General features: G+C 52.9%; 6 protein-coding genes across 6 annotated transcripts; 3 read left to right on the forward strand and 3 right to left on the reverse strand.

The window, feature by feature from the left end:
• Positions 1-3: 3 nt before the first annotated feature.
• Positions 4-3,557, reverse strand: MRS44_008670 (uncharacterized protein; the record flags this gene model as incomplete). The annotated part of the gene is made up of 9 exons (XM_065621018.1): positions 4-53; positions 106-155; positions 298-578; positions 629-813; positions 867-2,637; positions 2,685-2,805; positions 2,854-3,195; positions 3,249-3,430; positions 3,513-3,557. 9 exons carry the CDS (start codon positions 3,555-3,557, stop codon positions 4-6), a joined length of 3,027 nt encoding a protein of 1,008 aa, XP_065477090.1.
• Positions 3,558-5,361: 1,804 nt separating this feature from the next.
• MRS44_008671 (uncharacterized protein) lies at positions 5,362-7,451 on the forward strand (the record flags this gene model as incomplete). The annotated part of the gene is made up of 4 exons (XM_046270968.2): positions 5,362-5,437; positions 5,505-6,597; positions 6,709-6,970; positions 7,023-7,451. The coding sequence occupies 4 exons, from the start codon at positions 5,362-5,364 to the stop codon at positions 7,449-7,451; spliced, it is 1,860 nt and encodes a 619-aa protein (XP_046132124.2).
• Positions 7,452-7,476: 25 nt separating this feature from the next.
• MRS44_008672 (uncharacterized protein) lies at positions 7,477-8,026 on the reverse strand (the record flags this gene model as incomplete). The annotated part of the gene is made up of 3 exons (XM_046269631.2): positions 7,477-7,629; positions 7,683-7,762; positions 7,819-8,026. The coding sequence occupies 3 exons, from the start codon at positions 8,024-8,026 to the stop codon at positions 7,477-7,479; spliced, it is 441 nt and encodes a 146-aa protein (XP_046132125.2).
• A 459-nt stretch (positions 8,027-8,485) lies between these two features.
• Positions 8,486-9,004, reverse strand: MRS44_008673 (uncharacterized protein; the record flags this gene model as incomplete). Its single annotated transcript, XM_046269630.2, has 3 exons — positions 8,486-8,701; positions 8,757-8,881; positions 8,932-9,004. The coding sequence occupies 3 exons, from the start codon at positions 9,002-9,004 to the stop codon at positions 8,486-8,488; spliced, it is 414 nt and encodes a 137-aa protein (XP_046132126.2).
• An 803-nt stretch (positions 9,005-9,807) lies between these two features.
• MRS44_008674 (uncharacterized protein) lies at positions 9,808-10,659 on the forward strand (the record flags this gene model as incomplete). The annotated part of the gene is made up of 2 exons (XM_046270946.2): positions 9,808-9,984; positions 10,102-10,659. The coding sequence occupies 2 exons, from the start codon at positions 9,808-9,810 to the stop codon at positions 10,657-10,659; spliced, it is 735 nt and encodes a 244-aa protein (XP_046132127.2).
• A 736-nt stretch (positions 10,660-11,395) lies between these two features.
• Positions 11,396-12,027, forward strand: MRS44_008675 (uncharacterized protein; the record flags this gene model as incomplete). The annotated part of the gene is made up of 3 exons (XM_046269633.2): positions 11,396-11,425; positions 11,474-11,845; positions 11,899-12,027. The coding sequence occupies 3 exons, from the start codon at positions 11,396-11,398 to the stop codon at positions 12,025-12,027; spliced, it is 531 nt and encodes a 176-aa protein (XP_046132128.1).
• Positions 12,028-12,565: the final 538 nt, after the last annotated feature.

The raw sequence follows: 12,565 nt of genomic DNA on the forward strand, positions 1-12,565 counted from the left end.
ACACTACACCACGACTCCTACATTGTACTCCTCCACGCCATAGCAAGATGGTGCTGTAAGAATAGAGCTCGTGTATGAGCATGCCAAGATAGATGAACCACATACTCCCGACTTTGGTACTTTTTTCTTCCAACTGAACTTCCTCAACTCCACGCCTTCATGAAGCATAAGCAAAGCTAGATCCTTTTGCAGATAGCCAAAACTCCCTCACGACTTGATTCGTCGCCCTGGCTCCTCGAAGACTGCAATCTCATCATCAGCAACAACTCAAGGTCGAAGGCATAGAAAAGAACTCACCTGATGACCTTCTTCAAGAACATCGACTTCTCCTGGGGTGTGACCCGGGTGCTGGGAAACGACTCGTGCGCCAGGCCGGCCTCGAGCCAGCTCTTGGCCATAGGGCAGCGAACAACGAGCTTCTTCAGGGGCTCGCTCAGCTTATCAAGTTCGCTCCTAGAAGCGTTGCCGCCAATGTTTCTCGCGAGACTTTGAGCGAGAAGGGGTCCTAGCATCTGCATGGCCTGCTGGGCAATGTCGTTCAACTCTTGCGGATCACACTTGAGGTCGACAAAAACGGCCTATTCATGTCAGTTTTGCAGCCTCATAATGGTAGCTGAGGGTTTGTTACCCAGAATACTGCTGCGCTAGCCTTTGGCAACGGCTCCTTTCCATCCAGCACTTGAAGAGTAAAGAGGAAGAAGAACTCGGCAGCGTTCTGAGGTTCCAACCGGAGAAGGATGACAGGACTCTTGGAGAGCAATCGAGTTACGAACTCGATTCCATTTTGAGAAAGCTCCGGGTCAGCTTCCGGGTCTATCAAGTGTTCCATATTAGTCAAAGTCGTTGCCATGTGTAAGTGAACTTACTAGGGAGTTGCTTGAGGAGTCCCACAACCCAAAGAAGAACAGAGTTCAGCATCGCGTGCTGACTCTGAAGTCCATCGTGCTCTAAGGAACTAACAAACGAGCACGCGGTGCTGACGAGCAAACCGACCCTTGGTGTCTCGAGTCCCTGGTTTGTCAAGTACTGGGCAACGCTGTGAGGCGGCAGCACAAACGGACCAGGCTCTACTTCAGAGAAGCCACTGCGTAGCACGGTGCAGATGATCTCGACAACCTCTCCACTAGTGTTGAAGGCCCCCTGGATCTGGCCGATCATAGTCATGATGCTCTCCTGGAGGTGAGATAGCTGTGGATCAGCCTTTTTTGCCCTAGCTTGCTCACCATCCAAGTCAACTGACACATCAGGAGCCTGAAGTCCTCTGCCAATGCTAGCAAGACATCTGAGGGCCTTCAAGGCCGTGTGGAGTGCAGGACTCTCGTCAGAGGCAGCATACGAGCAAGTAGGCGCCACGAAACAAGGGGTAACTCCAGAATCAGGAGAGTGTAGCAGCTCCAGTGAACGTTGCACGTCAGCCTGGACAAAGCTCAGGAGTCGAGCACAAGATGAGTATCTCAGGTTCGAGTCGGGAATCGCTTGAATGACCGACGCAATGCCACCGGAAATCTTCTCACTGGCTCCGCAGTCAAGGCGGCCCCCAGAGACGAGATTCTGGTACTCGTTCAGGAAGCCCTCAGCCTCGGTGTGAAGGTGACCTCGACAGGAGGAGCAAAGCCTGTAGATAGACTTTGCCGCAGCACTCGCCATGGGGTGTTCTCCGACAACGACAAAAAGCAGGTTGAGAGCAGGGGGAAGATGCGAAATGTTTCGCTCGAAATATTCCGTATAGTGCTCGATCAAGGCAACACAAGTCTGCCGTGCCTTAGGGGGAATGTCTGCTTGACCGGGGCGCAATGCTGAGAACAGGGGAGATGTAAAGACGGATGCGAGAGCGCCATCGCAGCGAGTGTCCTCGCCAACGCAGTCAGCGAGTCCACCGAGGCAAAAGGCGGCTGCTTCAAGCTGAAGCCAGGATGATCCTGATAGGGCCTTGAGCACCAAGTCCGCAAATGTTACCACGAGCTGTGGTCCTGCCAGGGAATAGACAGATTGGAGGAGATCAATAACATCCTTCCGGGCATCGTTGAAACCGATCCTCTCGTTGGAGTCCCAAGAGACAAACTCTTCATGGGGTGGGTAAACCACCTTCTGCCATGCGTTGGACACAGCCTGAAGGACATGTGAGAGGGCTTGCGGCACCCATGTATTAGCTGCTCCTTCGTCCGAGTACATGGCGTCAGTCATTGTTTCCGCATATGTAGACCAGAACTCCAGAGCAGGCACAAAGATCTTGTCCTCGGCAACCGGGTATCCCTGGGCCGCAAGGAGACCGCAGAGGTTGGACAGCAGGTTTTGACTTCGACGGTCGTTCAGCTGCATAAGCTTATCTACCTTGGCATCACCGAAAGCAAGAAGAAGCTGGCCGAACTGAACCGAGTCAAAGTCGAAATCCCCTTGCATGAGCGCTTGATAGCGGTTCTGGAACCAAGAGCTGTCAAAGAGTTCAGCCAAGTTCTCAATGTGGGCGTCGGTCAAGAACATGGAACAATTCGACAGCAAATCTACCATAAGCTCAACGGATGCATCGTAGAGTTCGTCTACTGTCAACGAGCTAATGACAGCTGTGACGAGTGGTCCGATGGGCTCCGAGAGTCTCGTGTCCCGCGAGGAAGCTCTTTGTGCGAACCAGACCCAGGACTAGATGACGTTAGCAAGAGACGGGGAAAGAAATCCCAGTGGCTTACCTGAAGGCACTTGATCGAATCTTGGTGGGCAGCTTGAGAGGTGGACTGGGGTGACATCCCACGGCTCATCAAGGCCACAGCAGCCGGTATGTTCTCCAAGATGGCATCGTACAGGCCCATGCTAGTAAATGTCAGAAACATACGGCATATAAGGTGCTAGGGCACAAACTTGCTGGCAGAGTTCAAGTCGAACTTTGCAATATCCTCTAGTACGTTGCTCAGCACCCATAGTGCGGCTTGTGTCTGAGCAGAGTCAAGGCTCTCAATAAGGGCAGATGATTCGGGGGCATCGTCAAGAGCATCAGGCCGTAAGGGTTGACTAGATGCGAGACAGAGACAGAGATGGTGGGTGAAGCGACGCCAGACTCGGCGGAAGTGAAGGAAGAAGGTTGCAAGGGCCGAAGAGAGTTTTCTTATAACCAGGGGCCCTGTTCCATTTCGTAGTGAGTCCAAATACCATCCTATTAGAACTAGCAGGAGTTCAACTGCGTCGTCAGATGTGAGTGAGGAGCTAGAGGAAAGTCAGCGGATAAGAGAAGGTCCTGTCGAGTGTCTTGACCGTACCTCTCATTGTTGAGCTTGATGATGATGGTGAGGGCGCCAAAGAACTTGACCTTCTCGTCAGACCTCCCTAACAAGTCTCGAGCTATCCCCCAAGCTTGAGGTGACCCTTGTAACCGAGACAAAGTTGCTTGCGTTCGTGCAATAGTCTCTGGAGGGTTTGGCTGGTAAAGGGAGAGGATGAGCTACAGCCATGTCAGCGTTGTTTCTGCAACTCAGGCCTTGAGAACTGGAAATGTTTGTTGGCTCATTGGAGGCGAGACTTACGGCTTCCACCTCCGGTATGGAGGTGGGGAGTGGTTGCTCTTCCATGATCTGGAGACGCAGTAGAGCGAGGTGACTCTTTGAAGAGGAGTACTTCTAAGAAAGGCCTTGCCGGCAAGTTGGCAAGGATGGCAGTTCAGGGTTGAAAGTGCCTAATAAATATATTTAGTTAGAAAACTCTTTTGCTGCATATGCTTTCAGTGAGAACACTCGGGGCTCATCCTACCTAATGGCAGTCTACGAGGACTCAATGTGGTGTCCCGAGGCTTTGGCTTCCGTGCTCCTATTCATGCCTAGCAATTCATGTCAGCTGAATCCTTGGAGTACTACAAAGTGTGAGAGTGAGAATGACCTTGTCGGTGAGCGCTTTGTAACACCAAGCAAAACCTCTTCGTCCCGACTTTTTTCTCCATGCACGTTAGCGCGGGTAGACAAAGGAGGCCACAGAAGCGAGTAAAACTTACCAATTACCGTCAACTCTATCTTTTCTTGCACAAGAAACTCGTGTAAAGCGCGTATAGTTGAGGATAAGATCCGCGGTCTCTGTTTGGGGGTAGAGAATGGGGGTTGTTTTTGGGGTGGCTGCACGAGTCCTCTGGGGAAAATCTGGCGCAAATAGGAAGCTAGTGTGGTCCAGACGGGTATCCTAAGACGTCCTAGAGAGTTGGATTCGAAATGTCTAAGGACCAGTTATTGTGGGAGAAAGGCAGAGAGTGGCAGTTGGCAAAGCCGGCGAATCTCAAGCAGTGGTGAGATATTCAGAATGGAACCCAAGGTGTTGAAAGACACGGGTACCTGGCTCCCAAATGTGGGTACCTATCGGCCCCGTCACGGTACGAAAAAGTATTGGTGAATCATGCGGATCCGACAAAGTACCCGGCGTCGAGGTCACTGTACCGACGTTGGAGATTCAATGTCGCCAGAAGCACTCCACTCGAGAGCTGCGATGGAGCTGAGCTTCCAGTGGTTGATGGCCTCAATCCAGTTGAGTTTGTAGATATGCGGGTGTCCGGCTTGCCTCGGGTTGCGGCCATTCCAAAGATCCGCTCTTGCCCCTCAACCCCTCCACATCTTGACGCCCACGCCGGTTGTGCATCATCGTCAAGTGTCTCGTGAGGCTTGACGACCCTGCTTCTTTCATCATTTCGTGAATGGAATGTAATGCTTGACTGACCTTGACGACTACCTGCTCACCTCTCATCTCGCATCTTTATTGTTAATCATATTGAAATCTCCTCGAATTTTGCATCTAAACCCATTTGCTCATCAAGGTATGACCCTGTCCGCATCCAATGTTGAAGCATGCAACTCCCCCAAGCAATGACTCCATTCCCATCTGCCCTGCCCTGCCCCTCATCCCTGGACCTCCCTCACCATCTTGTGCCACGCAACACAGCGCATTTGTGTGACCTGACTCTTGCTTCTCCCTCCCCAATTTGCATTTTTGCCCATCGTTTCCTGCCTTTTTATTTTGACCTCAACACATTCGCCCTACCTTCCTTCCCGCCCACATTCCGGATCAGTTGATCGTGACTTGCCATTCTTGATTCGCTTCACCTTCACTTGACCTTGCCTCATTTTCAACCTCATACCGATTACCGTCTTTCAACTCATTTCCAGACCGAGAGCAACTTCTAAAACTCAACCAGTTTTCTTCATATTTCGAGAACATCGTTCCTAAACCCGTAATCGTTTCGGTTCGAGTGATTCTCTCCTCCCTGGCGTTTGCTTTGCGTGCGTCTGATAGTCAATGCTACTCCAGTCCACCACCTCGCTCCTCCGTTCAGCAGCACCACGGCGATTGGCCTCGTTATCTCTCCTCTCTAACCGCCGCTTTCTCTCCTCCAAAGCAATGGCAAAGATCGACACTACCTCCAGGCTCACTAGCCTGCGGGGTTTCATGAAGGAGCGTAACGTTCAAGTTTATAGTGAGTTTACCCTATCGAAATATGGTTTTATCCATTTGGCAGGACTGCATCACTGACACGCCCCCAGTCATCCCCTCTGAAGACAGTCACTCTTCTGAATACATTGCAGACTGTGATGCCCGGCGCGAGCACATCTCAGGCTTCACAGGCTCGGCTGGCTGTGCCGTTGTCACACTCGAGACCGCCGCACTCGCCACTGATGGACGCTACTTTAACCAGGCCGAGGCACAGCTTGACAGCAACTGGACCCTTCTCAAGCAGGGTCTTCAAGACGTCCCTACCTGGCAAGAATGGTCCGCCGAGCAGTCCTCAGGGGGTAAGAACGTAGGAGTCGACCCATCCCTCATCTCTGGAGCTACTGCCAAGAACCTCGCCGAAAAGATCCGCAAGAGCGGCGGTGCTGAGCTGGTCCCCATCGAAGGAAACCTCGTCGATCTTGTCTGGGGCAAGGATCGACCAGGCCGGCCTTCTGAGAAGGTTATTGTTCAACCCGATGAGCTGGCTGGAGAGTCTGTCACCAACAAACTTACAAAACTCCGTCAAGAGCTGGAGAAGAAGCGTTCGCCCGGTTTCCTCGTTTCCATGCTGGATGAAATTGCCTGGTTGTTCAACCTGCGTGGAAACGACATCCCCTTCAACCCCGTCTTCTTTTCCTACGCCATCGTCACTCCTGATGTTGCCACCCTTTACATTGACGACTCGAAGCTGGATGACAAGTGTCGTTCTCATCTTTCTGCTAACAAGGTTGAGATCAAACCCTACGATTCCATTCTGGATGATGCTCGCAAGCTTCACGCCTCAGTTAGTGAAAAGGGGAAGTCCGAGAATGCTGCCCCCACTGGAAACTTCCTCATCTCTAACAAGGGTTCATGGGCTTTGAAGCGGGCTCTTGGCGGTGACTCGTCGGTTGATGAGATTAGAAGCCCTGTCGGTGATGCCAAGGCTATCAAGAGCGAGGCTGAGCTCGCGGGCATGAGGGCCTGCCATGTGAGGGACGGCGCCGCACTGATTCAGTACTTTGCCTGGCTTGAAGATCAACTCGTGAACAAGAAGGCCACTCTTGATGAAGTAGAAGCCGCCGACAAGCTCGAGGAGCTCCGCTCCCAGAAGAGCGACTTTGTCGGTCTTTCGTTCCCAACCATTTCCTCCACTGGTGCCAAGTGAGTTTCATGCCAAGCAACACGTTGCCGATGGGCCAATGACTGTAGTCTTTACATGACTTGACTCTGTCCTTACTTGGGAGACATTATACTAACCCTTTGCCTCTGCAGTGCTGCAATCATTCACTACGGTCCTGAGCGTGGAAGCTGTGCCACGATCGACCCTGAGGCCATCTACCTTTGTGACTCGGGAGCCCAATATCACGACGGCACGACCGACACGACTCGAACACTTCATTTTGGAACGCCTACTGAAGCTGAGAGAGAGGCATACACGCTGGTTCTGAAGGGTCACATTGCTCTGGACCAAGCAGTTTTCCCCAAGGGGACTACCGGCTTTGCCCTCGATGGATTGGCTCGTCAGCACCTCTGGGTAAGCACAGCAAGATGATTGATATGAGTGACGGCGCTGATACCCAGAACAGAAGAATGGCTTGGACTACAGACATGGCACCGGCCACGGAGTTGGATCATTCTTGAATGTCCACGAGGGCCCCATTGGCATCGGAACTAGAGTCCAGTTCGCAGAGGTGGCCCTTGCTCCAGGCAATGTGTTGTCCAACGAGCCCGGATACTACGAAGACGGAAAGTACGGTATTCGAATCGAGAATATCGTTGTCGTCAAGGAGATCAAGACCAAGCATAAGTTTGGGGACAAGCCCTTCCTGGGTTTCGAGCACGTAACCATGGTGCCGTACTGCCGGAACCTCATCGACACGAAGCTGCTCACAAGCGAAGAGAAGGAGTGGCTCAACGCCTACAATGCCAAGGTTGTGGACAAGACGCAGGGTTACTTTGAGGGCGACGACGTTACTCTTGCTTGGCTGAAGCGGGAGACGGCGCAAGTTGAGTGATGTTGAGGAGTCGATCCGAGCGACACTATAGACGTACAAACGCAGCCAAGATGAATGTTACAAGGAATGACGACGTCCACAATGGGTCCTTCTTGCTCCTGGCCCATAGGGCACTTCGGTTCAAGTACTTGTCGATGCCGAGAGTGCGGGTAATGTCCAGTCCGTAGCGGGAAGCGATCTAGCGGTGTCAGGGATTGTGAGGAGAGAACAAGTGGCAATTGCTAAGCTTACATGGATAGACAAGGCGACCAAGCCTGTGAGCAGGGCGAGGGTTTTAGAGAAGAGACCAACCAGGACACCAATTCCGAACCCTACAGTATACGTGAGCTTGCGACCCATTGGGGGACGAGTTGTCAAGGCAACAAACCTGCAACACTTCCACTGGAGAGCTGGCGAACGGTATCTGGTGAGATATCCAGAGAAGGTTGTCGGCGTCGAGGCGGACCAGTAGCCAACGTCGGAGCATCGCAGCGGATGACAGGGCGAGTCGCAACGAAAGCCCCGACACAAGCCGCGGGGCCAACGCCAACAGTCATGGCCCGAAGGGCGACTCGAGAGCTGAATGTCCGATACATTGTCGTCCTGGTGAGTTTTGTACCTGGCTTGAAAAGAATTGAGTTGATAGTAAGGTTGAAAGTGAGCTATATGACAACCTGGAAGCCGGAGCTGGAGCTGTAGTCCGGCCGGCGGTCGGTTTCATTACGTCAGTGACATCGGGCTAGCTGACACAAGCTCCCAGCCAATAGATGAGCAGCGTGGGAAGAACAAAGGAATGTGAGCTCCTCCTCCTCTGATGCATCAAAGATGCCTCGGCAACCGAATTGACTGGCAATACTTTATTGCAGATATTACAGATCAAGATAAAAGCACTCGTCCGCTCCAAGTGCTGCAATCAATGCACTCAACATACCAAGCAAATCAACAGGAAACCACAAGCCCGTAGGTATTTGTCCTCGAGAGCGCCAAACGCCGTCCATGTCCCATCCTGTCCCCTCTCCGTTGTCGCATTACACCGTAACAGTTTTCGTCCCTTCTTAACCCAGACCGCCCCAGATACCGCGTATCCGTCTCGCCAATTGGATGTCCTTCTGCATGATGGTCACGCGCTTCGCGTGGATGGCGCATAGGTTGGTGTCCTCGAACAAGTGCACCATGTAGGCCTCGGCGGCTTCTTGGAGAGCCATGATAGCTTGGCTTTGCCAGCGCATGCCCTCGCCTCGCGGTCGTACGGTCAAAGCGATTTCTCGAACCTAGGAGCGAAGGGTTAGTTTCAGGGGCGCAGTTCCAGGCACGAATGCCACTCACTAGGCGCGCGAAAGGTAGTTTTCGGAGGAGGAGCTTCGCATTGCTCTGGTAATGTCGGATTTCGCGGAGGGCGACGGTGCCAGGACGGTAGCGACGCTTTGCGCGAACGGGAACGGGATCGCCAGCTTGAATCTCTGTCAGCAAGTGTCTTGACGACTATTATAACCTCTTGTACCTTGAACATCGCTCGTCCGTGACGGGCGGCCTCGGCCCGCGCCAGAAGCTCTCGAAGCCTTCTTCGGAGGCATTGTGTGGAACGTGTAGGAGAAGTGTCGGTCTTGGTTTGGAGCTCCAACAGCTTGTCGATCGAACACCGTAAAGGACCGGAAGTGAGTGGCAAAGTCTCGAGCAAACTACAACGAGTTCCTGAAATTTGATCGCTCGAAACAATAATTATTTTGGAGTTTTATTAGCACAAAGAGGAGTTGAAAGGAGTGGAAACGGATGTGCGATTCGCAAGGTGGAAGGACCACCGCGACTAAACTATGTGGGAAGGGGCGCGCGAGAGCGCGTGCTTCTCGTACCCCAGCCCCGCGATTTTCCAGTTTAATTGATTCCTTCAGCCACTCACAGCTCACTAGCCACAGACTCCCCAGCCACCTTTTTAGAGCAAAAGGTACATCAGCCAAAGTACTCCGTACCTGCTGTGTTTGTCATTCCGGAGGTGGAGGTGAGGCGCCCCACGCTAAGACGGGATGCTTCGAGCCCGCCGTCCCTGGATCCATCGGTTGCCGGCGCCTGGATATCCCGCCTTACGTGTCTCATCCTCTATTCTGTCATCTTCCGCATACTTGCAATCAAGTTCGCATTCTCTCCCCAGCTTGCATCATTCTTACCCGGAGAATTAATTTCATGGGCGCCTAATGTTTTCCCTCTGCACCTGAAATTCATGGTTCCTGTCTCTCCCTTGCATTAGCATCCACGGACGTCCTCCAGCTCCGATCATCGCCTTCGCTGTCCCACTTGCCCGCGCAGCAGCAACACCCTCTAGAACCGCCCTTGATACGAAAACTCTCCCCCCTCAACAACTTCTTTTCAACGTTCGCCCTCAATGGATCAGGTCATGGACGGAGGCCGTCTGCCTCTTGAAGCGTGGTTTTGGGAAATGCCGACGTGTACTCGGTGGTGGACCACTGCGACTGTTCTGACGAGCGCCTTGGTTCAGTGCCAGATGGTGACACCTTTCCAACTCTTCTACAGCTTCCGCGCTGTATTTGTGAAATCACAGGTTAGTTTCAATCTTCTCCATGTTGGAGTTCCCTCTCTATGCTATTTCTTCCTTTATCCTTCGCCTCTCCGGGAGTTGGGTCCTCCTATACTCTTGCTGACATATCCTCTTTTGTAGTATTGGCGGCTCTTGACAACATTCCTATACTTCGGCCCCTTTTCGCTCGATCTCCTCTTCCACGTCTACTTCCTCCAACGCTATGCACGACTTCTTGAAGAGTCATCCGGGCGTTCGCCCGCGCACTTCTCATGGCTGCTCCTCTACGCGATGGCCAGCCTAATCGCCCTATCGCCACTCGTCTCGATGCCCTTCCTCGGCCACCCGCTCTCATCCACGCTCGTATACATCTGGTCCCGGCGGAATCCCGATACCAGACTCAGCTTTCTTGGGCTGCTCGTCTTTACCGCCCCGTACCTCCCCTGGGTATTGATGGGCTTCAGCCTTGTCCTTCACGGCACGGTTCCCAAGGATGAGATCATGGGTGTTGTCATTGGACACGTCTGGTACTTTTTCAGCGATGTTTACCCCCCGCTGCACAACGGTTCCCGTCCTCTGGATCCCCCAGGCTGGTGGAGGCGCCTGTTTGAGCCGCGTGCCCGCAACGACGTGGACGAGGGAACTGACAACGACATCTTGGTCGCTGGAGCAAGGGACGTGGCACCCCGTGACTTGTGAGCCAGAGGAGACAAGGTTGACAAGGGTGGCATATGCAAACACATTCACGGCGGCTTAATGGGCCACATTGGCGTACATGCTCACATTATTTCTATTCGGTTTGGCATTGAGGGTCGGCGTTATGATAGAGAGACCAGGACAGGAAACTCTTTTCACGGCGGGGGGATTGGGTTCATGGCGTTGGTGAATTGAAATGACACGGCTGCGTTCGCCGTTTAGCGCTGATACACTGATTATTCAATGTCTACCTGTTATCGTGGTCTTGCAGCGATGATGTGAACGGGCGGGGCACAACACAGGTTGTGGTACACCCAGCAAGAATGCAGATTCTTGACCTGCTAGCTGTAGAGCCTCATAATTGCCGGCTTCATATCACTAAACTGTAGCAGAGTCTAGAACTGCGCTCCTGTCTGTATGCGGCCTGTGGCTGTGATGTCAGTGCAGCAAAGAGACCCTTGCAACAGCGCTGACGTCGCTAGCTTTGCCGACATTCCAGGTTGACCCCGCCACCATGGAACCTTCGCTACCTGCCCGAACTGGGTCTTTGCGAATGGTACCCAAGTAAAAGGCCTGGCCTGGCTGACCCCAGTCGGAAGCTTGTAGCGAAAAAAGACTTGACCTGCTGACGCGAGCCACTTGGCTTATACATATCACTGCATTTGCTCCCGGAACAGAACTCTTTTCTGTACAACATCATCTGGACCTCCTCTCTTCAGACAATCCATCTACAGTCATCATGCGAGCCTACTTTTACGACGGCCTTCCTGTACGCCATCCCCGTTACCAAAACGAACAAAGCTAATAACCATTGCAGGGCGACCAGCGCCTCCCCCACGACTCGGGCAAGCCCGTCAACGTCGACGACCTCCTCGCCCTCGGCGTCTACTACTACCACCTCCCTGAGCTCGAGTCGGTCGACAACCTGGCCCGCGACCGGGGCTACAAGAACCGCGACGAGATCACCGTCTCCCCCAAGACCATGGGTGACGTCTACGAGTCAAAGGTCAAGATGTTCTTTGCCGAGCACCTGCACGAGGATGAGGAGATCCGCTACATCCGTGGTGGACGTGGATACTTTGACGTCCGCAGCAAGGACGACGATTGGGTGCGTGTTCTGCTTGAGAAGGATGACTTGCTCATTCTTCCTGCTGGCATCTACCACCGCTTCACCACCGACGAGACCAACGTACGTTCCCCACACGCTCTTGACCGATCCAGATACTCATTTACTTGCGATAGTACGTCCACGCGATGCGCCTGTTCAAGGAGGACCCCAAATGGACGGCCCTGAACCGTGGCCCCGAGGTGGACAATAACGGCCACCGACAGGAATACGTCAAGACGTTCCTGGCCGAGCCTGCCCAGTGAGAGGCCCCACGTGGGAAGCGAGCTTTCATTGTTTACGAGGAGACCAATCCCGGGCCAGTTTGGCAGACAGACCCCGTCCAGATAAAAAAGAGACATTTTGACTACTTCAACATCGTCATGTCTATACGATTACGAAGCCCTCAATCGCTGAGGGGCTTTCCGCCATGATGGAGAGCGCACGGTTGGCGTGATTTGAAGGGTGTTTTACGTCATTTACAAGTGGTGTCAGAAGCGCAGGCCAACTTGCAGACAAAAAAGTACACGGTTCTGCAGCCAAACAACATGGAACCACCGTCGAGGGAGACAGTTGCAAGATATTGTCCAGCTTTGGATAAACATTCCTCAGGTTTCTTGCCGCGCCGTTTTTTTTTTTTTTTTTTGGATTCTGTTGGAGTCGAGACTTAGCGGGAGTTTTTGAAGATATCCAGTCTAGGTAGCCAACTACATCCTGTCTCTACCATCCTCGGCGTTTTGATCCTTGGTCTTCCGATTATTGTGTGAATTAGACGAGAACTGCTTGAGCAGCGGGCGTCAGTGA

Source organism: Fusarium solani (genome assembly GCF_023522795.1).
Source record: "Fusarium solani strain SB1 chromosome Unknown bctg00000005, whole genome shotgun sequence".
In the NCBI taxonomy this organism is placed as follows: domain Eukaryota; kingdom Fungi; phylum Ascomycota; class Sordariomycetes; order Hypocreales; family Nectriaceae; genus Fusarium; species Fusarium solani.